Source organism: Melopsittacus undulatus, chromosome 10 (genome assembly GCF_012275295.1).
Source record: "Melopsittacus undulatus isolate bMelUnd1 chromosome 10, bMelUnd1.mat.Z, whole genome shotgun sequence".
Taxonomy (NCBI): domain Eukaryota; kingdom Metazoa; phylum Chordata; class Aves; order Psittaciformes; family Psittaculidae; genus Melopsittacus; species Melopsittacus undulatus.
Window position 1 is genome coordinate 10,627,918 of NC_047536.1, and position 26,780 is coordinate 10,654,697.

Consider the following 26,780-nt stretch of genomic DNA (forward strand, 5'->3'; position numbering starts at 1 on the left):
GTCTGTGCTTCCTTTGAGCAGGGCTGGCACCAAGAGAAAAGTCTCAGCACATAACAAAAATAATTTATTTTTAAAGTGTACAGAGTGCTTGGTAAAACCGTGGAATGAGGCAAATTTGCAAGGAAACTGAGACCATGTAAACCAGACATTTGTTCTTTCCCAAAGAAATGTATAACCAAACTCCTGATATGCAACACTTAACACTGCAGCACGAGATGGGGGTTTTGATGGGGGTTTATAGAGGAAACATGAAGTTCTTTGTGCCCCCCTGCTGCAGTGAATGTCTCCATCAGGTAGCAGTGATAATGAGGAACAACTCCCGAAGCATGTTCAGTTTCTCCATGATCTGCAGAGGAAAAGGCTCTCCCAGGAGCTGCTGCATTCGGCTGATGAAGTCCTCTATCTTCAGATGGATGTCCAGGTGGCTGATGTCGTCGCTGTCCTGGAGCTTGGGCTTGGCCTTCTGAATGATCAAATCCATCCGCTCAGTGAGTGAGCTTCGTAAGTGTTCTGCAAGAGGAAATGCTGGTAGGGAAGAGATAACACAATGGGTTGCCTGACCTGTTTTAGGGTCCTGGGGAATGGAAGCACATTATCTTTCTAATACTCAGTAACCATGTTCAAGAGTTCAAGAATGGTAAGAAATGAGGAGAAAAAGGGTACTTTGGTTGTTCTACTGCAGCCTCTTGATAAGATCATGTTTGTTATTGCCAAAACAGGCTGCTTACCCAGTATTACATTTTGGTAACTCAGCAGCAGCAAGCTCAAGTACTCCAACATCTCATCCCATTTTTGCCATGTTGCTGTTTCATCCTATGACAGATGACAGTATTTGGTTATTAAGAAGAGGATTTCTTAGGACAAAAGGGAAAGGTCAGACTAAATACCTGGTATTGCAGCAGCACAGAGGAGTGGCTAAGGAAATAAAGGATCTTGGCCAGAGACAAAGGCAAGGTTGTAGGCACATCACAGCTATGTTGGAACAACAGCTCTAGCAGTTTGCAACGCAGGAGTTGGCTCCCCATGGTATTTAGGAAAGCTTCCCTGGAAGACAAAAGGGATTCACTTTAGGGGAGACAGCACAGCCTGATCAGAAAAAAACTGTTCCAGCATGGTGTCACGCTGGTGCTGATCTGGTGCAGATGTGGGGTGACTGCAGGGGCTGCACACCAGTGCAGTGGAAGGAAAACTGCCAGATGTGATAAAAGACCTTTGCTATGTTTACATCCTTAGGTCTGACGTGTGGCCACTGCAGGTTGGCATGGTCTGTCAAGCAGCTTAGCCGCTTCACTTCACCTTGCCCAGCAGCCCATGCAGCAGTTGCCCATTCCTGCTGACTTGCAGGGAGCACAGCCAAGCAAGTGAGATGTGGCCAGCCAGATCTAGGACATCTGACCTGGGTGGAATGACAGCTTGGTTAGTCAGTTTGGCTTGGTTAGACCTGTTGTGCACTCTGAGAGAGTTCTGCTTACTGGGGGTTACAGGCATGGGTTTGAAGTGTCTGCAAGTTTAGCGGTGTCTTGTCTACACAGAGCCTGTTGGGCCCTTGTACTTTGGCTTCAGATACTGCATTTCTTAGAGAAGCAATCAAAAGGATGCCAAGGCAAAGCTGTAGGAACTCTTATTTCTGATGAGCTACCCAGCTGCCTCTGGGAATCAGCAATGTGTCTGCCAGTACTTTGCTGTGTTGATGCAAAGTGCTGCTTTTCAGACCCTCTTTACAGTTTTAAGGTCCTGCAACTTCAGCAAGTGAGAATCAGCTGTCCTCAGCAACACATGAGCTGGGTAGATGCGTACAGCTGGTGGTGGTGTATCTCCATGGGAGATTCATGCTTTAGCTGGCTCAGTCATAAATGAGCCTGTCTACCTTTACACTGTGGTACTTTATGCATCCAGCCTTGGATGCAAATTAGGAATAAGCCTATTGTGCAAGGCAGCATCTGCCTGTGTGAACATTTGTCTCACCTTTGGCTCCTCAGGGGAATATTCAGTATAAATGGGAATATCACATCTGCGATCTTACAGGAGCTGCAGTTGGGAGATTTGTCCACTTCCACTGCGATGGACAACATCCGCTGGAGCAGGAGTGTCATCCTGAGTCAAAGAAACAGTTAACACTAGGAGATGCTGCCCCTTGGCTTGCAAAGTAAAGCAGTGGGGATGGCATCTAGCTCCAGCCTTACGCTGCATGCAAGAGAAGGTTGCTTATTGAGCCAGTTACTGACCACATGAGGAAGTGTTTGCTTGCCCAGTCTATGTCTACCCAAAGGAGAACCACCAAAACTGGTCCCAGGTACCGCCTGGCTTCCCTGCCCTGACAGAGAGACACTGGTTTCTCCTGGGCTTGAGCCCCATGACCATGCCAGCAGGGAGTCAGGACTTTGGGGCTTACTTCTGAGTGAAGAAAGGTGGTGGAGCCACCTCTGCCTGGTTAGTGCTGGCCAACCATGGTGCAGATGAGCTGTGTTTGGCCCTTGCTTCTGCTAAAGATGTAGTTTCTTGTGGTTGTTCCTGGGGCTGTGACAAATAGATTCCTGTGATTGTTGCGACCAACCATTCAACCACCTCCCTGGAACAGAAACAGGAATTTTAGTGGGGATGGGCCCAGTTTGGTTGTATTCTGACCTCTAGATATATTTGGACCTTGAGCAAAGACCCCAAGAATGAAGAATATGATTGGACAGGTTAGGGAGTAGCTCTGTTGAGCAGAGGATTTATGTGCTTGTCAACAGGACTGCCTCCATCTCAGTTCTGTCCTGAGCAATGTAAATTTGAGCCCATTCCTGGGAAAAGCCTGTGAGATTGCAGCTGGAAATGCCTCTCAGTATCTCTGGTGGTTTGCTTTTGTAAGCCTGCTCCTATTCTTTGTGTTTGGGCCCTATACCCCCCATCTCCCTCTGCTTCCTGGAAAGTCTGATCTGGAGTCTCAACAGGTTTTTCCCTGAGCTCTGCCTCTTCGCATCTGGTTAGAGCACGGGGAGGAGGATGTGTCCCTTACTTGACGTTATTGAAGCACATGTCACATGAAAGCACTTTCTTGGCAATTGACTTCTGCAGCAGGCGCAACCTCAGGTTCTGCTGGAAGTCATCCTCCAGGGTCTGCACCACGTACTGCAGGAAGAGGAGCTGACCATGGGGCTTCTCCTGAGGGCAGATGGAGAAAGTATGAGCCTGGTGGAGCTGTGGGGTGAGAAGCACTAGGGTATTTGTCTGTCCTGGGAATGGGCTGATGCATGTGGATGAGGAGTAGCTCCAGGAGGGGCTGCCTGCCTCAGGAAATGCCCTAGGGGCCTTGCTGGACCTGTTCTACAGTTGCACTAGGTCTGTGACTAGAAAAGCTTTGTTTGTTGCTGTGCCTTCTGCAGCTGAAAGCTGTCCAGCAGGTTGGGGAGCACTAAATGAGATAAATGTGGGATACCCAACTGGTAGTCGCTGCCCTTAGCAGCTGCAAACCAATCTGGAGCAGAGGATTGCCATGTGAAGCCCTGGGGCAATACTTACCCTCAGGCACTCTATGCTGGATGATCCCTGCTCAGTGCGACATGTGCCAAGTACCTTGTCCTCCATTATGTACTTCAGCAGCATCCAGTCCCATCCGACTGTGGTGGCATTGGCTGGATGAAGCCTGCAAACACAGCAGTGTCCATTTGGGCTGAACTGCCCAACCTCTTGCCAGGAGGCACCAGCAGCCCCTGGCCCTTCCCAGCCCTGCTTCCTCAGGGGCCTGCCATGCTTTCTCTTCTCCAGCTTTGCCCTCTCCCTTCCTCTTCCCCAGACCACATTCACTTTCTGGAAGCACCTGACTGGGGCTGCACTCTATGGGGAGTCCCAGGCCTCCTGGCCCTGTGGCCTCACAAAACATTGTGCTTCTATGTGGGATCCCTGAAGGCAACAGAGGGAACCGCTCCAGCCATGCCCCTGCTGCAGCTCAGGGAAGGCATTTCTGCCATGTCACAGCAGTGAAGAATGAGATCTGCACTTCAGGAAGAAGGCAAACGCACTCCTGTCTTCTGGTGTCACAGGCTGTCCCTGACCCACCCTCAGACAGCCTGGGATGTGCCTGTGCTTGTAACAAGATCATCCTGGATTATAGAAAACTCACCCCCTGTTCTGTGCGAGGATCACAGAGAATAACCTAGCTAGCCCGAGGGCACTGTGGCAAAGGGAATACGTACATTTGGATCTTCATCAGCAGCATGTAGGTGTCCTTCAGGATCTCTCTTCTGTGGTTGTTCAATAGGATCTGTCTGATCAAGTAGGAGATGATTTCTTTTGGGGGACAGTGCTGGTAGGAGACGAACTCATTCAGGAAATGCAAGGTGGCCTCCACGAAGTTCTCCTCCATGGTGTTGTGGACCATGCTCAGCTTCCCGCTGGGCATGAGCTGAGATTTCTGCTGCATACAAGGCAAGGCAATGGGTGAAAGCCAGCTCCCCCTGACACAGGGGAACCCAGCTGTGACCTGGGGCCAACCACAAAGGGAACTGCAACAACCAGAGATTCCAGGGGCCTGGCAAACCTTCTCCCAAGAGGAGAAGCAGAGCTGGGGCTGCCCCTCCTCCATCCTCTATCACCAGGGCTGCTCTAAGGAGGCTCCAACTGGGCTTGGTAGCAGCTACCCTGAACATCATTTACCTGCTGTGTTTCCCTGTTGGGTGTTACACCTTGGAGGAAAAGGTGCTGGACTCCGCTCCTCCTGAAATAATGCAGTTTGTTCAGCCAGACCTTGTTTTCAGCCTTGGCCCTGGCTGGGACAATGTGTGGGATTGCTTTGTGTGGCTGTAAATCACTTGCTTCCAGCAAAGGCCCTTGGGCCTTCCCTGGCATTGTGGGGATGGCTGGGACAGGGCTCAGCCTTGGGGGGAGCTCCCTTTGCTGGCAGAGATGGGGAGTCTCTTCTTCTGGACCACTGCTGCTGTCCAGGCTGGAGGGGGACAAGGACAGCAGGTCTGAGTCCAGCTGCATGCTGGCCAAGGAGCCCAAGTCACTGTTAAAAGTGGTAGTGCTGCAGTTCTGCTCCGGGCTGCTGGAGGAGCTGGGGGTGGGAGAGATGCAGCTATAGTTTGTGCTTTCTGCTGTGTCTGTGGTGGCACTGGACCCCATGGGAGCGCTGGGACAGGGCGCTGCAGGGCTCGATCCTGCCTCTGTTTCTTGCTTTAGGGTGGAGAAGAGCCGGGGGTGGAATGTGTGTGCTGCCGGGGAAGCAGGTGCCGGCCCAGGGTCCTGGTCAGCCTGGCTGGTGCTGTGGGGAGGGCTCCACGTGTCCTCCGTCAGGTCGATGATGGTGAAGCTCGTCCATGGCGCCGGGTCTGTGCTCATGTCCTCGCAGGTCAGATCAATGATCTCCTGTGGAGATAGAGGAGCCAGCGCTGTTATTGTCCTCCTCTGCCAGGGACCTCTGCACTGCGGCACTGACACCCGAGCTCAAGGGGTGAGAGGGTCACAGTGGCAGCAGCCCAGTAAGAGAAACCAGAGGCAAAGACCCCACTGCCCGTCTGAGGGGAAAGGGCAGCCTGTGGGGTGGGTGCCACGGCGGGGGCTGGACCCCTCCTTGAGGTGCAGCTGAGGGGACCGAGGCTGGGGACCGGGGTCCTCCTGGGGACACACGGCCAAGGGGCCTTGGACCTCGCGGGGACACACTTGGGGACCAGGCCTGGGCTGGCGGGAGGAGGCCGAGAGGACCCGATCTCTCCTGGGGAGGCTGAGGATGCGGCCCGGCTGTCCTGTGAGGGACGGCGCCGAGGGCCTCCGGCCGCGCTGGCGGCCCGTGGGGCTTCATGTCCCCGCGCGGCTCCCGTACCCGGCCTGCGCCTCTGGCCGCGGCGGAAGCGCCGCCATCTTTGTGAGGGCAAGCGGCGGGAGGCCCCGCGCCGGCAGCCGCGGACTCACCGCGGGGGGCGGCAGCACGGGCCGCGATGGGCGGCGGGCGCGGCGCCGGGGCGGCGGCGAGCGGCTGCCCTCCGAGTCCTGGTCGCTTATGAGGACGACGCTGTCGGCCATCTCGGCGGCGGCACCGCGGCCGGGCACCGGGGGGCGGCGGAAGCTGCGTCAGTGGCGGCGGCCGCGGGGCGGGGCGGCGGCGGTCGCGCCATGGCGCTGTCGCCTTACGTACAGGCCATGCAGGAGCTGTTCCGCGCCAACACGCGGAGCCGCGAGTTCCCGGCGCACGGAGCCAAGGTGCATTCGGTTGCCTGGAGCTGCTGCGGCCGCCGCCTCGCGTCCGGCTCCTTCGACAAGACCGCCAGCGTCTTCCTGCTCGAGAAGGACCGGCTGGTGAGCTCCCCGGCAGCGGGCGGGCGGCGGGCCGGCACCGGCGGGGCACCTGGAGCGGGCACCTGGATCGGTGCCGGGGCATCCCGGGAGCCGCTAGGCTGGGAATGGTGATTCGGGCCGGTAGCATGGAGCCCTTCCTCCAGTCCCGGCCGCTCGGACACCCTCCGCTTTGGCGTGGTGGGGTCGTCCCGGCGGTCGGTACCAGGCTTCGAGGCAGGTGCTCGGGGCTGTACGGGTTGGGGAGCGTCGCCAAGGGCTGGAGCTGGTGTTGGGCTAGGGAGCGCTGCTCCTTGCCGGCCGGCCTTGGACGCAGGGTGTCACTGACACTGTGGTGGGGCTCTGGGTTGGACTCCCGCCCCATCCGGTAACTGAGTGCAGCATCCTGGGATAGGAGAGGGACTGAACCAGGCTCACTCTGTCTTTGGCTGTTCTTTCTCTCCAGGTGAAGGAGAACAACTACCGGGGCCATGGGGACAGCGTGGACCAGCTCTGCTGGCACCCCAGCAACCCTGACCTCTTTGTCACAGCATCCGGGGACAAAACCATCCGCATCTGGGATGTCCGCACCACCAAGTGCATTGCTACCGTCAATACCAAAGGTGAGGCTCTGCCTTCCGAGCAGGACCTCCTCTGTGGCAGACCCCTCAGCAGTGGCACAGTGCTTTGGACCCTTCTTGTGGGTATTGGCGGTTGGGGTGTCTTTGCTGAGTGTTGTTGCACTCATTTGGAAGGAGCAGCAGTGAACGTGAGGGCTGATGTACTCTGATGTCTGGATTGGAGAAACTACTGAATTTCACTGCTGGCTATGAAAACGTCCTGTGTACTTGTCTCTGGAGTCTGGGCTGCCAGGCTGAGATTGGGGAAAGGCAAAGTTGCAGAGAGCCATGGTGGAAGTAAAAGTTTTTGTGGATTCAGAAAACCCCAGTTGTTTGAATTCATGTGCTGGTTAACCCAAACACCCTTGGAAAGCTTCAGTTTTGAGTTGTTGGGGCTGGAAATGACATGGTGAGATGGCGTAACTGCAACCTGCCTTGTTGTTACCCTTGTTAACAACAAAGACCTAGGTATTTATTGTTGGCTTACTGTTTTCTGGATCTCAAGGATCACTGGATTCTGAGAATCTTTGAGTTGACCTTGTTTGGAGGTTGCTGTGGTACCATTTTGTATGAAGTGGGAAAGGTCGTGATGTAGTCATGTCAGCTTGAAGCTGCAGTCCTCTTAAGTTTAGTTCTCAATAACTATTTGCTCGACAGCTGCTGTACGTGTGTTCCCTGCAGGTCTGGCACTCTTTCCCATTTGGGAGTGGTTTGGAGTTAGTGGAGCAGATTGTGGCCTTGGATCAGGAATAAAAGCTGTCTGTCTGCTTGATGCATGGCTGCTGTGAATTATTGGGTGGCAATGGGACCTGCTGCCTTTCTGTCCTTCCAGGGGAGAACATCAACATCTGTTGGAGCCCTGATGGACAGACCATTGCAGTAGGGAACAAGGATGACGTGGTCACCTTCATTGATGCCAAGACTCATCGCTCTAAAGCTGAGGAACAGTTCAAGTTTGAGGTCAATGAGATCTCTTGGAACAATGATAACAACATGTTCTTCCTCACTAATGGGAATGGTTGCATCAACATTCTCAGGTAGGTGCTGTGGCAGATACCAGTCTGCAAGCCCCTTTGCTGCTTTTTGAGGAACCTGAGTTCCACACTCCAGTGATTCCCAGCCCTCTGGGGTAGGAATGAACTTGCCTGGAGCTGAGGTTGCTCCAGTTCTCAGCTGGGCTATCTGAGAGTAACCCTAATGCTTTGTCTCATTCTCACAACGTTTCCAAGAGCATGGCCGTGCACTGGTGGTTTGCTCACAGTCCCAGTGTGCCTCATGCCTGCCCTGCTTATATTCTCTCTACACTTCTCTCACTGCTTCCTGCCCTCTCTATCTCCACAGCTACCCGGAGCTGAAACCCATTCAGTCCATCAATGCCCATCCTTCAAACTGCATCTGTATCAAGTTTGATCCCATGGGGAAATACTTTGCCACGGGCAGTGCCGATGCGTTGGTCAGCCTCTGGGACGTGGATGAACTTGTGTGTGTGAGGTGCTTCTCACGGTAGGTAGTGCTGTCTCAGAGCTGTTTGCCTTCCCTCCCTGGTGCCTGTGCAGGAGATGATGCCACAGGCTTGCTGTCTGCTTTGCTCTGTGGCTGCAGGCTTGACTGGCCCGTGCGAACGCTGAGCTTTAGCCATGATGGGAAGATGCTGGCGTCGGCATCAGAAGATCACTTCATTGACATTGCAGAGGTGGAGACAGGTAATGGTTTCTTTTTGGGAAGCATCAAGGAGGGAGAAGTGCTGGTGGAGCTGGGAGGGCACCGGGATAATCAGTCTGAGAGTGTTGCTGTGCAGAGCAGAGCTCCATGAGGGGGAGCCTCTACCTTGTTAGTCGGTGGCAGACATGCATGTCATGTCTGTGCCTTGTTACCAGGTGATTAAAAGGCACTGAAGCAGCATTTGTTCCTCCTCTGCCCTGCACAGCAGGGAAGCAGCAGGTGCCTGGCTCTGGTGTGTGTTGCAGGGCAGCAGAGGGCTCGGGCTCTCCAGGCTGATACGGGCCTTTTTCCATGCAGGAGAGAAGCTCTGGGAGGTGCAGTGCGAGTCCCCCACCTTCACAGTGGCCTGGCACCCGAAGAGGCCACTGTTGGCCTTCGCCTGTGACGACAAAGATGGCAAATACGACAGCAGCAGGGAGGCAGGAACTGTCAAGCTCTTTGGGCTCCCCAATGATTCCTAATGAATCTGTACTGGGGGAGCCAGTGCTTGCTTGCCCTCTTGATGGGGGGGTGCTTAATTAGTGTAGGTCAGGGTCAGGAAGTGGCTCCCCTCTTCTACCTGCTTGGCAGTGCTGGGACCTCAGGCTCAGCTCTGCGCATTCTGTTCTCAGGAGCATCGGTGAAAAAGCAGCTCGTGCTGGGGAGGATGGGGGGTACGAGCAGGGCCTCCCTTGCCCTCTGAGGACTGCTGCCTCCTCTCTGGGACATGGGGGGGGGGGGGGTGTGAGTTTGCTTCGAAGGCAGGTGGCCAAAGAAATTGTGTCACTGGAGGTGACTGCTGAGGAGCCTCCCATGAGAGGAGACCTGCACAGGCCAGGCTCCCCAGCAGTGCTCAGCTACGTGATGTCCCCTTGGTCCCAAAGTCTGGGGAGCATAGCCTGTCCCTTCACCTCCCGCATGTCCTGTGTTGCCTCCCTGCACTGAGGCAGCAAGGGGAGGGTGGGGGGATGTGAACTGGGGGATGTTTCCCCATCTGGGGCTTTTTTGTTTGTTTCTTTTGTGTTTTTTTTAAATTATGTGGTTGGTTTTTCTAATTTTGATAAATCCTCTTCAATAACGAAGGTGCCTGTGGCTGTGGCTGCTCTGGGGGCAGAAGCGGGTGCTGAGCTTCTCTCTTTCTTTGCCTTCTTGTCCCTGGCCATGGCAGGGCGCGCCTGAGGGGTCTGTGTGGCAGAGCTGTCCCCGTTGTCCTTGTCCCCTCTTGCTGGCTCCCGTCCTGCGCTCTCAGCCCACCAGAGGGCGCTGCGCCCCCACGCTGGGGGCAAACGACACCAGCGGCACGGCCAGGATGGGAGCAGCCACAGGGGCTTGTCCAGTTCCGTATCCTTGTGCCTCGGGCAGCGTGGGATGGAGCGGGGCTGAGGCCCCTGCAGAAGGTGCTGCCTGCCCCACGCCACCGCCACCAGCTGTGGGCAGAGCGCTTCCCTGCGCCCCTGCCGGGGGTGATAAGTGATGTGCCCCTGTCCCTGCTCCCCAGGACAGGGAGCCGCTGTTCTTTGGGGCTTGTCTTCCCCCTGTGCTGGTGCACAGGCAGTGACCGCAGAGGAGTGGGTGCAGCCTGCCTGCGATGGAGACCTTGCCTGCAAGATCTCTATCATTTCCTACCCTCATATTTTTTTCTGACAGAAGCTTTTCCAGGTGACTACTCTGGTGATGCCGCCTGCGTAACAGCTGAGCTCTTTGCTGGTAAATGATGGCAAATCAGTCAAAGCTGAGGCTGGCTCTGCATGGAGGCCTCCTGGTACTGCCAGGGGTCCTGGGGGGGCACAGCATGCCCTGTTGCCCAGGATCTGCCTGTAGCCTTGTGCCCTGGTCATGGGGGGGCAGAAGGCTGTGACCCACCAAAACCAGCCCATGTACCCTGGGGGTATCCCCAGTCATTCTGTGAGGGGAGTCCCAGAATCAGGGAGAAGGGGCACAAGCTCCCTGCCATGTCTGTGGGGTGGTGGCCCATCAGCACCCATCCCTTTTGCCTTGTCCCCAACCCTGGAGAATTGCCTGCAAAGCGGATGGGGTGTAGAGAGGCAGCTGGGGGCTGTATATGGCTTCTCTCTTCATCTATGGCCTTGCTGGGGCCCTGTGGCCTCTCCGAACGTGATGAGCTGACAGGTCTCAGCTGCAGGGGAATGAAGGGGAGAGGGAGCTGCTGCAGGACCTCAGGGGAGCAATGACTGAAAAGAAGCAATGTACAAATCCTTTTATTATATTATTTTGTCAAAGACTAGTTCGAGCAGGATGGTCACAGCATGTCTGTGGAGCCCCGAGCTGCCCGCCTCCTCCCGGGGAGCGCCCTGGTGAGCAACTGGGGGCTGTGGCAGAGGAAGCATGGGGAGAGCAGAGCATGGTGCGGCAAGGGCTGGGCTGGGCTGAGGCTGTTCCCCCACATCCCTCTGTTGGGGTGCAAGCAGCAGATCCTGGGATGTACCCAGGATGCTTGCCCAGGGATCCCTTCCCAGGCCCAGGGGACCTGTGTGTCCAGCATTGGGTTGGGGACAGCCGGGCTCTCTTGGTCCAGCAGCCCTCAGCCCCTCGCTGGCTTTATCGCAGAGGGCAGAGCGGGGGGGCCCCGGCAGCGCAGTGGGGGGCTCTCGGCTCAGCGCTGCGGGTGGCCCCGGGAACAGGGGGGGACTCGGGGGGTGGGAGTGTGGGCAGCGGACACGAGGACGCATGGAGTGACGGGGTGCACCCTGGCACAGAGACACCAACGCGAGAACAGGGGTCAGCAGGGACGAGACACGGACGAGCGAGCGGTGGGGACAGCAGGGACAGGGCTGGGGGGGGGACGAGGCAGGGGGGGTCCCTGCCCCACACGTGCCTTTGTACACGGTTGGCGGAGCGTGATGCCCGCTCCTGCCGGTGCTGAAGTATTGCAGTCTAACTGATATGGCTTTAACTATGGGGCCAGAGATGCAGGGAGGGGTGTGGGGGGTCCCCTCCAACCCCCCGATGCTGGGACACACCGGGCAGCCCCAGGGGATCCCCGTGCCTGGGGACCAGGGATGGGGGGAGCTGCGGGCAGGGCGCCTGGCTTTGTGCTTCGGGCATGGCCCAAGGCGGGATGGGGCAGGGGGATGGCAGTGCTGGGGACAAGGGCAGGCGAGCAGTGGCCTGCCGGGGTCCCCTGGAAGGGCAGGAAGGGCAGGGCTAGGGGCATGGAGAGCCACCCCGGGGGCTGGTAGGGCCTGGAGTGCCCCCAGCCTGCCGCGAGGTTACGTCAGTGCATTTGGTCCCAGTTCGCCTTGTCCAGCCAGGGCCGATCCCCTTTGGCGTGGGGGAGGGGGCCCTGCCTGGACGGGACAGGGCGGGTGTTTGGTCTGGTCCAGGGAAGAGGGCAGGAGGGGATGAAGAGGGAGTGTGGGAACACCCCCTCCCCCCCCCGGGTCAAGGGAGCTGATGGAGGGGTGGGAGGGGATCGTGCGCCTGTGCCCCAGCACCCCATGGCAGGGTTGGTGGTGCTGTTACTTCTTGAACATATCCTGCAGTGGGCCAGGCAGGTACTTGAGGACGGTGTCCAGGATGCTCTCCTCTTCCTCCTCCTCCTCATCCCCACAGCCCGCCGGGATCGCCTTCTTGGGGCGCGTCAGGCTTCCCTCGCACGGCTGCTCCAGTGCAGCTTTCTCCTCCGCCTCCTTCTCCTCCTTCTTCTTCAGCCCATACTGTGAGGACACAGGCCCTCAGCAGGACAGGCGGTGGGTGCTGCCCACACTGCCCTGTACCCATCACCACCGCCTCAGGCCGCCCCCCCCAGCCCCATCCCGGTGTGGGTGCAGGGGAGGTGAGTGCCCACCTTGTCGCGGATCTGCTGCCGGACTTTCTCCCGCTCAGCTTCCATGCGGGCGTGCTTGGCTTTCCGCTCCTCCTCCTGCTGGCGCAGGGCCTCCTGCCTCTCCTCCTCCTTCTTCTGCGCATCGGGGTCCTTCTCCTCCTCACCCCCCAGCATCTTCCCCATGTCCTTGGTGGCCCCTGCACAGCACAAGACCATCGGCTGGTCCCCAAGGGGGCTGCAGCCTGGTGTTGGCTGCAGAAGCCCCTGTATAGGCAGGAAGGACATGGAGCCACCCCCCTGGTCAAGGACAACCTGGGACATTCCCAGGGCCACCGGCTCTGGAGCCAGCTGCAGACAGGCCCTGGAGGCTCTGGGGATGGGGACTGCCATGGGCTGCCTGTGCTGTCCTAGTTCAACATCAGCTGGGGGAGATGCCAGCAGCTCCTTTGGTGCTGGCACCCAGGGGACCCACCGGGGAATCCCACTTAGCGGCAGGAGAGCTGGGATTTCCCAGCCTGGCACTGCCGGCGCTGGGAATGGGAGTCCTGAGGGTTCCACCGGCAGCTCCTCACTGCTGCTGGATCTCCCCATGGCTCCGTCCCCCCTCTATGTCCTCCCCCCCCGCCCCCCCCGTTCTCCGGGGTGCTGAGCCAGCATCACTCTTGGAGGAGGGACCCTACGAGGGGACAGCAGCCACTCACCGCCCAGTGCTTGCTTCATGACAAAGTCCATGGTGCCGGTGCGTGTGTGCGGCTAGGCCAGTGCCCAGCGCTCATCCACTGCTGTCCGGGCTTGCTGACCTGGGCCACCTGCATGGGCAGAGAGGGACATGGTTGGGACCCTGCCCAGGCATGACATAACCCTCTGCGTCTCCAGCCCCAGCACGGGCAGATTTGCCTGCTGGCTCTGCCTGCTCCCTCAGCCCTCTCCCTGCATCCCCACTGGCTTTGGGGACCTGTGGAGGGACTTTCCACCTCAGCACTGCCCTCAGTGCGGCAGCAGGAGCCCTGGGGTGCTGCTGGGGGCTGGAGAGATGGGGAATCATCACCCACTGCAAGCCCAGCTTTGGTGTATGGGGTGTCAGACCCTGCCTGGGGCTGCCAGCGCAGCAGAGCAGGACACGGGGTGCTGCATGTGCGTGTGTGTCTATCGCAGTGCATGTGCTCTGCAGAGGGATGGTGAAGAGGCTGTTGTCAGGTTGTGAGGGTGTTTGGGGGCTGTAGGGGTTGCAGTCAGCAGCCTGTGCCTGTGTGTGTGATCCCTGCGGGTGCTGGGGATGGGTGACAGTGTGCGAGGCACTGTGTGTGCAGGATGGCGCTTTGCATGCGTTTGGTCAAGAGGTGCTTGCAGGTTTGCACACAGGGGGTGTGCATGCTTGTATGTGTGTGTGTAAGCTTGGGGGGCTGCAAGCTGCGTGTGCCCACACGGTGTGCGGGCTGGCAGCCTGTTTGCAAGCTCTGAGCCTGTGCACCCATGAGTTTCGGGGTTCGCGAGCTCTGCGGATGAGCATGTGAGGGTTCGTGCGGGTGAGTGTGAGCACACGGGTTACAGGCTGAGCTCTGGGTATGTGTTTGTGCTGCCTGCGTGTGTTTGCACATTGCGTGGGGGGGTTGTGGGCTGTGTTAGTGTGTGTGTGTGTGTGGGGCTGCGTGTGCCGGGCCGTGGGTTTGCAGGCTGTAGGGGGGGTGCACACCAGTTTGCAGACTGTGTGTACATGTGGGGGTGTTGCAGGCTGTTTGCATGCTCTGTGTGTGTGTGTGTGTAGGGGGCTGCAGGCAGTGGGGGGGGTGTTAGGAGGGTATGTGCCCGTGTCCCCCGCATGCCCTCTGTGCTTGGGGGGGCTGCAGGGCTGTGCTTGCAGTCTGGGGGTGCAGTTTGCAGTGTGTGCGTGTGTGTGTGTGCACGTCCCAATGGGTGCCGCAGCCTTGAAGGTCCCCCCCACTCCGGGACCCCGCGGTGGGCTGAGGGGCTCCACAAACCGGGAACCAGGGAAGTTTGTTGTTCCCAGCACCAGGGACGGGGGCTCCTGCAGGCAGTACCGTGCTTATCCCTGGGGCTGCACGGGGAGGTCGGGGGACACTGGGGCCGCGAGAACACCGGGGGGCGCTGGGGCATCGGGGCTGCAGGGAAGGTGCAAAGGAAACCCGGGGGCCATTGGGACATCGAGAGCACTGGAATACCGGGGCTGCATGAGGGGGGCACAGCGGCACCGGGGTACGGTGGAGGACACCGGGGGGTGCAGGGACACGGGCAACGAGGGAGGACACACAGAAGAAGCGGGGGACACCGGCAGGAGCCGGGATATCAGGGCAGCACGGACTGCAGCGACGCAGGGAACACGGGGGGGCCCCGGGAGGCAGGGGGGACAGCGGGGACACGGGACGTAGGAGACACCCAGCATGCGGGGAACACCGGCACCGCAGGGGTTGCGGACCCCGGGGGTACACAGCGGGGGGGGGGGTGCGGAAGCACACGGAGGACGCGGGACGGACCCTGGACGGGGGACACGCACCGGGGGGCGCAGGGGACGCGGGGTGGGGGCGGAAGCCGCGGATGGGAGGGGGTCGCGCAGGGGACGCGGTGCCGCGGGGACCCCCCCCCCCTTTCCCCCCCCTCCCGCCCCGCTGGATGCGGCGCGGGGCCCCGCCCGCCGCCCGGGGCCGCCCGGTGCCGCAGCGGCGGCGCTGTCCCTTCAGCACCGGCACTCACCGGCTCCGCCGCCGCTCTCCGCTGCCGCCGCTCCGCCCTCCCGGCCCCGCCCCGCCGCGGCCCGGCCCCCGCCCGCCCCCGGCGGCACGCGTGGGCCCGCCCGGGGCGACACCCCCCGTCACCGCGCAACCCGACCCCGTGCGGGAGGGGGGGCGGGACCCCCCCCTCAGTTCACGCTGCGCGGCCCCCGGAGCCCCGCACCGCTCCCCTCCATGCGAAAGGGATGGGGGAGCGCGTCCTGCGCGGGGTTAATGATTCACCTCCGCGGCAGTTAATGGGCGAAACGAGGCATGAATCCATTCATCAGCCGGAGCCACCGGGGAGCTGCCCCCTGCCAGTCCCGCACCCCTCTGCTCCCCTGCACCTCGTCCCCTCTGCAGCGGGGCAGGGCGGCTGCGGGAGTTGAAAGTCCCTGATGAACCATCTCACCCCCAGCAGCAGCCACCGCTCAGAGGCCCCAGCTTTGGATTTTTGGTGCTGCCCGGGTTGTCTTATGGCTGGTGGGGGATGCTCAGGTAGGGGATGCTGCTGGGGAGCACAGTGGCATCAAAACTGTGATGCCCAGAGAGCTCAGGACCCCCTTCAGTAGGGGTGTTCTCAGGCAGGAAACGGGGGGCATCACCTTGACCGGGCCCTCTGTGCCTGCCCAAAGAGAGAGGGGCTCTTTCAGCCACTCCCCGCCTTTGGGACAGGGCTCTCCTGAGCCTCCCACCCTCATCCTAATGCATGGAGATACCCCGAGGACAGGCGCGTGTCCCACCACCAGCCCTGCCACCACGTACAGGGGCAGCCGGCGCCTCCTAATTAATCCAGCCCTGAGTTATTAGAAATGAGATGAGCCTCTTGCAAATCAGATTAGTGGTGCTCAGAGCTGGGCTTTAGGGATCGCTGGTGTTTAATGGTGAGGCTCTGGAGGAGCAGCCCTTCGGGGAATCATGTAACTACAGCCCAGGGGAGTGCTGGAGACTGTCTGGGTGTGGGTTCATTTCAGGGACCCCAACCTCTGTGTGTGGGAGCCTGCAGGGGCTGGGACAGGCTGCAGATGCCCCCCAAAACCTGGCAATGCTGGTGCAGGGGGGATGGGAGCGATGCAGCATGTGGGGCAGCAGTGGAGAGCCATCCTGCTGCTGGGGAAGAGGAGGGCACAATCAGCACCCAAGAGCCAGCCCAAATCCTGCACAGGGACACAGCACCGACTGTACGTGCATGCACTGACAGCTCCAGCCCTGACGGCTGTCCACTGCTGTGGACAGGTCTCAGCATGGGGACAACACATCAAGGACACGTCCCTCTTCCTCACCCCTTCACCGCTCCCCAAAACACCCCCTGGCACACTCCATCTCCACCAGTCCTGAGCCCTCAGCCTCCTTCCTCCCTTTCCTTCATTGACCACAAACTCCTTTCTCCGCCTCCATGGAATAAAGGCCTCGTGCCCCGTGTGTGGGCAGCGAGGTGGGATGGTGGGTGTCGAGACAGGCTTTGTCCGTCCGTCTGTCCATCCGTCCTGCGGCAGCCCTGCTCCGGGCGCTGACGTCAGCGCTCCCAGCAGCCGGGCGGTGGGCGGGCGGCAAGGCTCCTATTGTATTAAAAATAATACAGCGGAGCACAAATTCATTACAGATAAGTGTGACAGCCAGCAGGAATTAACGCGTCCGTCTCTCCGCGCCTGACAAACGCCTCCTTTTGTTCCTGGGATGGGTCCTTGAGTCTTTCAATCTTTGGAGATGCCTCGGCTCATTAAGCACATCCTCCCCCAGTAGCTCCCAGCTTGCCCACGAACTGCTCCCAGTATGAGCTGTGGACAAGCTGGCAGGGCCGCTTGTGCTGGTGTGCAGCGCTGAGCTGGGCTTGCCCTCCATGGGATGTGGTGGCCTGGAATGCTATCCCCAAGCATGGGACCCCAGGTGGGGTGCAGGGTGGGTGAAGCAGCCCCATCCCTGCTCCTGTGGGAAGCATGAATCTCATGTGAGCTGTGGCCAAACTGCCCTGGTGCCGGCACACAACTGCAGCCGACGGGCTGGCGGGTGTCCAAGTCTGCCCTGCTTGGCTGGGATCCCACGGGAAGGGCAGCCAAAGGCTCATCACTAGCCCTGGGCATCACCTCCATCCTCCTGCCCTGCAACCCCTGCTAACATCCCTGCTCCCTGGATGGGACATAAGGACCACTGCAGCCCCAGAGCTGAGCTGGCTCTGGCTGGTGTTTGGAGGATGCTCCTGGTGATAGGAGATCACTTGTGCCCAGCATGGGCACATATTGGGCACAGCTGATCCCTGCCATCATCCTGGGCAGCATCACTTGCAGGGTGGCTGCCTGGAGAGGCAGGAAGGGATGGGAGAGGTGGAATGGGAGGGATCAGGGGCAGCTGTGGGCAGGTGGAGGAGGAAGCTCACAGTGCTGCTAAGTCATGGGGGCACCACGGCACGGACCAACCCATCAGGGGTACCAGGGCCCCAGCAGCACCTTGCTCTGCTCCCCACCTGGTGAGAAGACACAAAGCTGGCTGCCACATCACCCACTGCATCCACCACCCGCCTGCCCCAAGCATCACCCCCAGCCCCTGCAGCCACATGGGCACCCTGCAAGGTCACAGCCTCTGTAGGCCCTTGCAAAGCTCCATAGCAGGAGGAAGCGGGTCCCTAAATACCTGCACCCATCCCTGCAGCACTGCCAGCCCAGCCTGCTGCCACCCATTAGCACAGGGCAGTTATTTCAGTTATCCCCCCCCCATCTCTGCAGAAAATAATTATTGGTCCTTCTCATTGCACCAAGGGATTAAAAGTGGTTAACTCCATTTCCAAAGGCTTTATTATGTTGGTTTTCCCTCCACTGCTGCACAAGGCGATTTCCACAGTGCCACTTAGGCAGCTTTTATCAGGTTGTCTTCTGTAGGTAATTGGGTTTTTCAGGAGGCTGTTTAAAATTCGTAACCCAGCCTCTTAAACAAAACAAAAACAGCAGCGGGGAGAAGGGGAAGAGGCAGCACAGAACATGCAGCAGCTGCACCTCTGAAGAGCAGCCCTGGCCGCTGGGGGCTGGCACCGGTGGGGACAGGGATGGGGGGCAGGCAGCACTGTGCTACAGCATCAGTCTGGAGCTGGACCCTCCAGCACAGCGGCTGAGCACAGGCTGCAGGGGCAGCACTCTGTCCCTCCTGCTGCTGCGATGGGGACCTGGGGTCACTGTTATGCTGTGGTCAGGGTGAGCACGAGGTGCTCAGACCTGCCTATGTCCAGCCCCTGGGGTGCCAGAGCCACTACTCTGCCCTGCAGCAAGTCACAGCCCTCACAGCACCTGTTTCCCTGTTATCCCCCCATGACAGGCATGGGTGTGAATGCAGGTCTTACTGTGGGGTTGGCACAGGAGTGAGCCGTGAGCCCAGGGGATGGTGGGCAGGGAGGTGGCTGGTGCCATGGCTTGACCCTGCCTCTGCCACGATGCTCTGCCCAACATGGGAGCAGCATTGCAAGAGAGGGATGGAGAAAATGAGCCAAAATCACCTCTGGAGCCACCCTCAAGGGATAACTTCTGTTGGCCACATGCCCTGAGGGTCTCCCTGGCTATAGGCTTTGCTGTCTGGATTAGGGCTGATGCTGTGGTTTTTTGTGGTCTTCTGCATCACTATCACAGGTCCATCTGCATTAATACCATAACCCCATCACCACCACTATTGCAGACCCATAGACCCATCTGTCTGCTCCTGCCTGTGGGGATCCCTCAGCCCATCCCTGCCCATCTCAGTGCTGTGGGGTGCAGTGTGGGCCGGGCAGTGGGTGCCAGGGAGCTGCTGCAGCAGATGGTTGGTGGGGCTGGATCATGGCACTGTGCGCAGTGAGGGATGTGTTCATCCCCCGGAGGGGCCATTTGCAGGAGCTGGTTGTGAACTGGTGCCTGCAGGGCCCAGCATGCTCATCCTGGGCACCACAGCCAGTGTGTGAGCCGCAGTGGCTGTGGCCGAGGAGGGATGGGGCGAGGAGGACACTGAGCCCTTGGCTTCCAGCTGTTCCCAGCAGGGTGCCTGAGAGGGAGAGATGCTCCCAGAGCTACCCAAAAAGATCATCTACACCTACATCTGTGTGAGAGGGTGACAGAGGGGCTGAATCTCCCAGCGAGAGTCCCCAAGGGGACAGGGACCAGCTCCAGGCTCCACATAAGAAACATCCAGTGTGGTGGGATATCAGCTACTGCATGACCAAGTGCCTCGGCTTTGCTGCTGCTGCTCTGTTTCCTGTGATGGGGAGCTCTGCTCCCCCAGCCCCCGTTTAAGGGCCACCCAGAGCCCCGAGGTGTCCACATCCAGGGGATGCCGGGATGGAGCCCACCATTTGAGTGCTGCAGTGGTGATTCCTTATCCCTGCAGCTCCTGACTCTCAGCAAGCGTCCGGTGCCTCTGTGCCATGCATTATTAAACAGAGGCACTGCAGCCCCTCGCTGTTTATCCTGGTGTGGCTGTGCGGGGAGCGGGCTGTGGGAGCCACGGTGGCTCACCGCAGTCTCACATGGAAGATTTAGGATTGCTGCGGGCCTGGCTGACTTCCCAAACAGGTTTATGACCCCAGGGGTTACTCACCCGTGCTCTTCCCACCTCCCCAACCTCTACAGGATAGATCCCACTTCCCTGTAAAAAAGCCACTGTGCATTCAGCCTCGGTGCTATTACCTACACCGCTTTCTCCTGCCCACACAGCAGGTACTTCCAGCATTTACATCCCAATCACTGTATATAAAGACACCCTTGCGCTGAGTCCACCCCATCAATATTTATAGCAAGCACGCACACCCGCACAGCTCTGCAGGGACCGGTGCGGAGCTGGGTGCAGCACACCAGGCACTTCTTGGGGAGCACACAAAAGCCCCCCCAACCCCTCCACTGACTCCCTGTCCCTCCCCATTGCCCCAGCCATCGCCTGTAGGGAAGGAGTCAGGCTGTGCACACAGTCATTTCCATCCCTGCTGCCCTGGGATCCCCTGCAGGGCCTGTGCAGGTGATGGAGGTGGTTGGGACTGTGCAGGGAGCAGGTGCCCAAAGCTCCCCTCTAGGCCCTGTGTCAGGATGGGATTTGGGCACCCATTCCCTGCAGAAAGCCTTGGAGGGGTTATACCCACCCTCATTTTACTGGCAGGGTAAAGGCATGAATGACAAGGGCATGGTCAGCTCAAGACTGGGCATCCAGATCATAGTAGAGCAGCGTCAATCCCTGCCTGTCCCCCCTCCAGCCAAGACACCCTCAAAAATGAGCCCCTGGGTGCTGCTCCCTGTTGTGCTGATAGAGGTGCTGGTTTTACAAAGATCCTGCGAGCTCTCTGGGGCTCCTGAGATGAGAGCAGAGAGCCTGAGGTGCTTTAACACCCCCTGCACTGCTGAGGCTGGGGACTGGGAGGAAGAGGAGTGGGGACACTGTGATCGGTGGTTGTGCTCTACCCAAACTCCCGGTCCAGCCCTGGGAGAGCATCTGCCTTCCCAGGTAAGAAGGATCCATTGCATTACATGAGAGGGGAGGTTTGGGAGCCAATATGCCCCATGCCACGGGCAACAGAGCCGTCCGAAGGCCACAGCTCCGGGGACACCCTGCCCTTCAATGGCAGCAGATGGCTGCATGGTGGGGTGCCCTGTGGCAGCGTGGGGGGGACATCTGGGTGACTGGGCTCCATCCAGGCTGCAGCTTGCTGGGAGCAGGATGAGCCCACACTGCCCTAACTCGGGGTGCTGGAAGGGTGAGACCCCAGCAGTGGGGGGCAGTGGGGAGGGGTTGGGGTCTCACTGCCCACCCCAGCTGAGACCTGCCCCTGCCTGCCTGCACTCGGGGGTTCCGCTGCGGCATGACGCTGGACGGGCCCGGCGCTGTTCCAAGAGCTGCTGGGGCTCTGGCCAGGAAATTCATTCTTGGCTGCTCGCAGTGGGGTTTGGCTCATACCTTTCCCATCTGGGGGCTTTCAAAAGCAAAGAAAAGAGAAAGAAAAAAACCCTGGCCCTGTGTCAGCCCCACAGTCACCATCACCTGCTACGGGCCCCATGTGCCCAGCATCCGCCCCAGAGCCTGAGCTCTTTCACACTCCCATGGGCTTAGCTCATGGTTCAGACGCCTCTCGCCCTGCAACAGGGTCTCCCCAGGATGCCCATGATTGACCTCCCCATCCTTGTGGGACCCAACTGGCTCTGTACCCCCCCCGGCTGCACTACACCCCACGGAGCAGGTGCACTCCACCCAAGAGCCGGGGCAGTGCTGCCTACCTTGGTGTGTGCAGTGCCAGGCGTCTGCAGGCTCCGCACCTAATGCAGGGGGACGAGGACCTCGCAGGGGCGGCTGAGCATCGCAGGGAGACAGGGCCTGCAGGAGACACCAACAGTGACAGGATCAGCTCCATGGTGGGGCCAAGGATGGGATGGGGTGAACAAAGCAGAAACACTCGATGGGTGATCGACACAGTGTACCACTGCCTGCAGCACTCACCCTCCCACTGTGTGTCTGTGCACTTCCCACATCCCACCTCCAAGAATGGGAGCAACTTGCTGCCAGGAGGCACTGTCACCCAAGTGGGAGCCTAGAGGGGCAGTCTGCAGGAGGTGGCAGCCCATCAGGTTCTTTGGCCCTCTCCTGGATCACGGACACCATCTCCACTGCTGGCAGAGGGCTCCTGGCCATCTCTGCAGGCACCCGGGAGTTTGGTGCTCTCATTAAATATTGAGAGGGCTCTCAACTATTCGAGGGTTTTAAAATTTCACATTAACTCTGCCTTCCTCAGCTTGCAGATGATGAATTCCTTCTTCAGGGAACATAATGGCAAGATAAAACAAGCCGCCGAACAAAAGACTTTGCTCAGACTTTGCAGCATAAGAAAGGCTGGGCTTGCTCTGGGCTCCCCACTGCGGCTGGACCTCAGGAAGCTTCTGCCCTGGGATCTTGTCCCTTCCTGGAATCCTGAGATGCTTAGGGGGATGCAGGGGTGCTCCAGGGGATGCTGGCCTGGGCAGGGGCTGTGCAGACACCCAGGTACAGGGTCCTGGGTACCATGCTGGAGTTTCTGGGGTGATTCATCCCCACAGTGCTGCCAGTGCCACTGTGACGGATGGTGCCATGAGTGTGATTTGTGTTGTGTGACTTTAGGAGCAGGTTCCTGGGGAAGTTTCAAACTCATCCTGACTTCGAGCAAAGGCTTTTCCTCCACCCTAGGGAAGGAGGGAGGCTTTGGCAAATTGGAGATAAATATATGACCCAGGGGAGGTGGGGAAAATACAGGCAAACAGTGACACTGGAGGAGCTGGGACTGGGATGGACAGATGGACGGATGGATGGATGGATGAAGCCTGACTTATAAAGGCATTACAGAGCAGGGATGCCTGGTCCCAGCCCCCAGGCACAGCGCTGGGTTTGGCAGGGCTCACCCCAGGGACCCCGAGGTCTGGGGGCTGCAGGGAAGGGGCAGAGGGACCCCCGAGGAGACCACAAAACGGTGACTGTTGCCTGGGAAATGCAGCCACCAGCTCAGCCTGGGGAGGGCTCAGCAGCAGCATGAAGGTGACCTTTGCTGGGGACAACTGCTGCCTCCTTCAGTCTGTGGGAAGGCTACGGAGCGGGGTAAGACGGTCTGCAGAGTGCTGCAGGGATGTGTGCCGGGGGGTGGCTGCATTCCAGGCAGCTCCGTGCCAAGCAGACAGCTGGGCTGGGACAGGACCAGTCCCTCGCCTCGCCAGCCACGGCCTGGGGTGTGCATCAGCCGTTCTTTGCCCATCCCACCCTTTGCAGAAGGTGGAACAGGGACCCCCTGCACAGGGACCTGAGAGGATGCAGAGGGGCCAGGGGGTCCTGCTCTGATCCCTGCAGGGTATTTTTTATCTTAGCAGGACCAAAGTGTTTTTTTCCTTGCCTTTGCAATGGGCAGAGCCTGCCACTACCATGAATGTGCATCCCACCTGGACAGCTCAGTCTGTCTGTCCAGGCAACCAAACTGCAGCCAGAGCAGAGGACAGGGAAGAACAGAGCAGGGTGACAGTGCCAGGACCCCCCAGCTCCAGGGACTGTTGTGTCCCCAGGCGCTGGCAGGGATGCTTTTATCCAGCTGAGGTCTGGACAAAAGACACAGCATTCAGTGAAAACTTGATGTTCGAGATGAGAGCATTAGCAAGTCCACAGCTCTGCTTTGGCATCTCCAGCTCTTGGCACCCTGCTTTGCTAGCTGAGCTGGTGCAAATGTCTGTGGAGGAGGGTGGGCTGGGGAAGGGGAGCAGTAGGATGCAGGGGCTGGGAGACTCTGGGCCACATCTCAAAGCGCTTCTACGTAAGGGAGATGTTCTCCCTTAGACATCTTGGGGTTGCCATCACCTCCGTGTCTGAGCACTGGGGTGAGAAGAAAGGCTCAGAGCCATGATGCCTGGGGGGAGTATCTGCAAACTGGATGCAGCACTGGCAGTGCACTGTCCTGGCTCTCACACAGGGATGCAAAGGGATTGGGGTGCCATGCTGCACTGGGCAGCCCCCAGAGGCATTTCCCAGTTGGGATTCTGTACCTGACCCAAACGGCCTTGCCTTCAAAAAGCAGACCCTCAGTCTCAAAAATCTTAATGCAGAATTCATCTTGCCATGGGCCGGGGCAGGTCTGGGTCACAGCATCACTGGGCTCTAGGATTTGGCAGAGATATGAAATGCTGCTAAACCTCTGGTGAGTGCTACAGCAGGAGCTGGTGGCACCAGCTAAGGAGGGGTGGACCTGCTACCTGGCTGCTTGTAGGAGAAGCAGGTACCTGTGGTGCAGAACAGCACAGAAAAGGTGACATGTACTTACAAGTTTTAAGATACAAATCTTGGTATGGCTGTGGCTCCTGGCAAGGCACTGGGTGGCCTTGTGAGACACTGGAGCCTGGAGGCATGGCCCAGGAAGCCCATGGCTGGATGGGTCAGATGGTCCAGGTCTCCATGGCCAGGAAAGCTCTGTGGAGCTGGGAGAGGCGGAAGGGAAAGCTCCTGGGATGAGTGAGCAGAGAGTGCTCACGCGAGAGCAGCCCGCAGGAGCGCAGCTTGTTTACCCTGGCTGAGCAGGCCTGATTGCTCTCTATAAATACACCCGGCGAGTAAACACCGGGGAGGGAGAAGGATCATTTAAACTCGAGGATGATGCTGGCATAAGAACAAATGGGGAGGTCTGGGCAGGAACATGCTGAGGCTGCAGGCGAGAGCAGGGATCCTCTGGTCACTGGGAAGGTCCTGCTCCAGGCAGGGGGGTCCAGCCCTGCGTGTCTGGGCAGCACATGATGCCCAAGGGCTTTGGCTCTGTGCTGGTGGGAAAGGTGGCAGCCTGGGATGCAGTGACCATGACCACTACCAGACCAGACTGCTAGAGCTCTGGGCCATGGGAGCATGTGGTGGGGCCCAGTGGTGGGGATGGAGCTGTGCCAGTGGTCACCATCTGTTCCCCACAGGGTTTCCCTGCAGTGCCTGACCTCCGCTGGGATGTCTCAGTTCCAGTGTTTAAACTGTGCTGGGCAAACCAACAGGGATCCCCTCGGCTCCCAGCAAGCAATACCGGGCCTGTCAGGCTGCAGGGAAGAGCCAAGATGCAAACCGCAGCCATCCTCCAGTGCTGCAGGTGTTCACAGCTCTGTCTGCTGGGGTCATTTCAATACTGACATTATCACCTCAGGATACCAAAGAAACAAACACTCAGCCCATGGCCAAGGAAAACTTTAGACATTTTTCTGTGCTGTGCCAGTTTGTCTCAGCTGAGCTCTCTCCAGTTTCCCCAGGGTTGGACACCCAGAGTGGTGCTGCCAGCCACAGGCTGAGCTCTCTGCTTTCCCTGGCCACGCTGGAGCTTGTCCTGACAACCTTCAAGGTCCTGCAGCCTTGTGGAGGGACGAGGGCAGGTTTGGCAGGGAGGACACCTCTCTGCACCCTGAGCCTGGCCCATGCTTCCTCATCCTCTGTTTGCCAAACCCAGCACCTCAGCTTGGCTTGAATCACTCTGGCTCCTTCACCAACCTCATGCAGCAGCTGCCACCGTGCACAGAGCCCGTCTGGTTGCACGGAGAAGCCCTGAGCCATCAGCCCTGTCCTGAGCAAAGGTACCAGCCTTGCTTTACTGCTCTGACTCACCGCTCTGCCTGCCTCGGGCAGCGGCTGCCCGGTCATTCTCGTGCCATGTGGGTGGCAGTGCCACTGCGTGCTGCCAGGCCTGGGTCAGAGCAGCCACCTGCCCCATGTGCTGCAGCCACGGTGCTGGGGCCACGGCAGGGAGAAGGGCTGGAGAGTGGGTTAAGGGAGGGACCTCGTAGGGACAGTGCAGCAGGGAGAGGGGGTTGGAGCCCCGGGGACTGGACACTGTGCAGCTGGAATGCTCCACGAGTGGCTGGACTTAGCCGCTGCGAGCAGGATGGAAGAGGAAGCCGGTGATGGGGAGGCGTGGGAAGAGCCCAGTGGGTACCAGGAGCTCCCCACAGCAGAAGGCTGTGTGGAGCCTCCCTGGCTTCAGGCAGGGGGTTTGGGGGAAGGCGGTCCCCTCCTCTCCCTGCTCTGCAGGGGATGGCCAGGCACGGACGGGCTGGAACGAGGGGGTTGCAAAGCATAGTCCGGGGGTGACAGCCCTTCTAATGCCATTCCCTCCACATCGGCGTCCCCCACTTCCCGATCCCTGCAGAGGGGCAGTCCTGGCGCGCCGCTCAGCCCCGCATCCCGCACCTGCATCCTTCCCCGCATCCCGCTCCGCATGCCGCATCCCGCATCTCCGCGGCCGCCGCCCCGTTACATAAGCCGGCGGCCCCGGGAGGCTCGTCGGGGCCGATCCCGGTGCCCGGCCCCCCCCCCGGCTCTGCGGCACCGCGGGCCCGGCCCCGCACCCACCTGGCTGCGCTCGGCGCGGCTCCGGTGCGCCCCGTCCGCCCCCGGCGCAGGGAAGGAGCCGCCGCCGGAAGGGAGGCGGGAGCGGTAGCGGTACGGGGGGGGCCCCGGTGCTGGCTCCCCCTCCGCCGCACGGCCTCCCGGGCGGGGCCGGCTCCGTGCCCGCCTCCGGCCCGCCCCACCGGCAGCCCCCGGCCCTGCAGCCGGCAATTCCCATCCGGTACCCGGCGATTGCCCCGCAGGTCCCCTCAGTTCCTCATAATCGCTCCCCCGGTACTTGGCCGCCCGTCTCGAAGCCCCGCTTCTCTCTGCCCCCCTGCTATCTGACCATCCTTCTCCCGCTACCTGTCTCTGCCTCCAGCACCCAGCAATTACTCCTCCGTACACAGGCATCCTCCTTGTACCTGGCTATGCCTCTGGGCCCCAGCGGTTGCACCTTCGGTACCTGTGGCACCCACCCCGCCGTACCAGCCCGTGTGGCCACTGGCCGCTGCCATTCAGCAGTGCCCTCCCATTCTCATCCTCCCCATTGGGAGCCAGCATTTCTCTCCCCCAGAGTCAGTGATTCCCCAACCATGGCACTGACAATCCCCGCAGAGGAGGAGTCTCTAAACAGGGCAGCTCTGTAGGTCTTGGTGTGCCAGTGGTGTTACCCAAATCGGAGACTTCCATTGCACCTGAAGAAGGTTTTGCTCATGCTCTGTTGCAGGACATCCTGAGGATGGGGGTGATGATGAGCTGGGAGCCCACTGGGGTCCACAGGGCTCACAGACAGGTCAAAACTCTGGCTCAGGGCCTGATCCTTGGTGCAGAGCGTGGTCAAGAGGGCTCCTGAGACCCTATTGGGACTCATTCTCTCCCTGCCCAGCGTCTCTCCACAAGCTGCTG

The 26,780-nt window shown here is 59.4% G+C and overlaps 3 protein-coding genes across 5 annotated transcripts; 1 reads left to right on the forward strand and 2 right to left on the reverse strand.

Annotated features, from left to right (window-relative positions):
* Window positions 1–51: 51 nt before the first annotated feature.
* Window positions 52–6,039, reverse strand: SIMC1 (SUMO interacting motifs containing 1). Of its 3 annotated transcripts, none has more exons than XM_034067085.1 (10): window positions 5,890–6,039; window positions 4,636–5,346; window positions 4,176–4,393; window positions 3,502–3,625; window positions 2,999–3,144; window positions 2,393–2,569; window positions 1,966–2,094; window positions 888–1,044; window positions 729–813; window positions 52–510 (listed from the first exon to the last, which is right to left on the reverse strand). In XM_034067085.1, exons 1-10 carry the CDS (start codon window positions 5,998–6,000, stop codon window positions 290–292), a joined length of 2,079 nt encoding a protein of 692 aa, XP_033922976.1. In that variant the 5' UTR covers window positions 6,001–6,039; the 3' UTR covers window positions 52–289. The 3 variants fall into 3 exon arrangements, with proteins under 3 accessions (XP_033922976.1, XP_033922977.1, XP_033922975.1); XM_034067086.1 differs by having other exon boundaries at window positions 3,556–3,625; window positions 4,176–4,396; XM_034067084.1 differs by having other exon boundaries at window positions 4,176–4,396.
* Window positions 6,040–6,050: 11 nt separating this feature from the next.
* On the forward strand, window positions 6,051–9,652 carry THOC3 (THO complex subunit 3). Its single transcript, XM_034067087.1, has 6 exons — window positions 6,051–6,273; window positions 6,716–6,872; window positions 7,702–7,906; window positions 8,211–8,372; window positions 8,472–8,572; window positions 8,889–9,652. Exons 1-6 carry the CDS (start codon window positions 6,091–6,093, stop codon window positions 9,050–9,052), a joined length of 972 nt encoding a protein of 323 aa, XP_033922978.1. The 5' UTR covers window positions 6,051–6,090; the 3' UTR covers window positions 9,053–9,652.
* A 1,165-nt stretch (window positions 9,653–10,817) lies between these two features.
* CPLX2 (complexin 2) lies at window positions 10,818–25,950 on the reverse strand. The gene is made up of 5 exons (XM_034066997.1): window positions 25,896–25,950; window positions 21,296–21,392; window positions 13,059–13,166; window positions 12,379–12,554; window positions 10,818–12,247 (listed from the first exon to the last, which is right to left on the reverse strand). Exons 3-5 carry the CDS (start codon window positions 13,087–13,089, stop codon window positions 12,050–12,052), a joined length of 405 nt encoding a protein of 134 aa, XP_033922888.1. The 5' UTR covers window positions 13,090–13,166; window positions 21,296–21,392; window positions 25,896–25,950; the 3' UTR covers window positions 10,818–12,049.
* Window positions 25,951–26,780: the final 830 nt, after the last annotated feature.

Excerpts from the sequence above, each read along its gene's own strand:
- SIMC1 (XM_034067084.1), bottom strand. The coding sequence starts at position 6,000 with ATGGCCGACAGCGTCGTCCTCATAAGCGACCAGGACTCGGAGGGCAGC. Across the intron at positions 4,397-4,635 it reads CCAACAGGGAAACACAGCAG|CAGAAATCTCAGCTCATGCC; the intron begins GTAAATGATGTT and ends CCTTGTATGCAG. Across the intron at positions 814-887 it reads CTGTGCTGCTGCAATACCAG|GATGAAACAGCAACATGGCA; the intron begins GTATTTAGTCTG and ends CATCTGTCATAG.
- THOC3 (XM_034067087.1), top strand. The coding sequence starts at position 6,091 with ATGGCGCTGTCGCCTTACGTACAGGCCATGCAGGAGCTGTTCCGCGCC. Across the intron at positions 6,873-7,701 it reads TGCTACCGTCAATACCAAAG|GGGAGAACATCAACATCTGT; the intron begins GTGAGGCTCTGC and ends CTGTCCTTCCAG. Across the intron at positions 8,373-8,471 it reads TGTGTGAGGTGCTTCTCACG|GCTTGACTGGCCCGTGCGAA; the intron begins GTAGGTAGTGCT and ends CTGTGGCTGCAG.
- CPLX2 (XM_034066997.1), bottom strand. The coding sequence starts at position 13,089 with ATGGACTTTGTCATGAAGCAAGCACTGGGCG. Across the intron at positions 12,555-13,058 it reads CATGAAGCAAGCACTGGGCG|GGGCCACCAAGGACATGGGG; the intron begins GTGAGTGGCTGC and ends TGTGCTGTGCAG. Across the intron at positions 12,248-12,378 it reads GGCAGCAGATCCGCGACAAG|TATGGGCTGAAGAAGAAGGA; the intron begins GTGGGCACTCAC and ends GTGTCCTCACAG.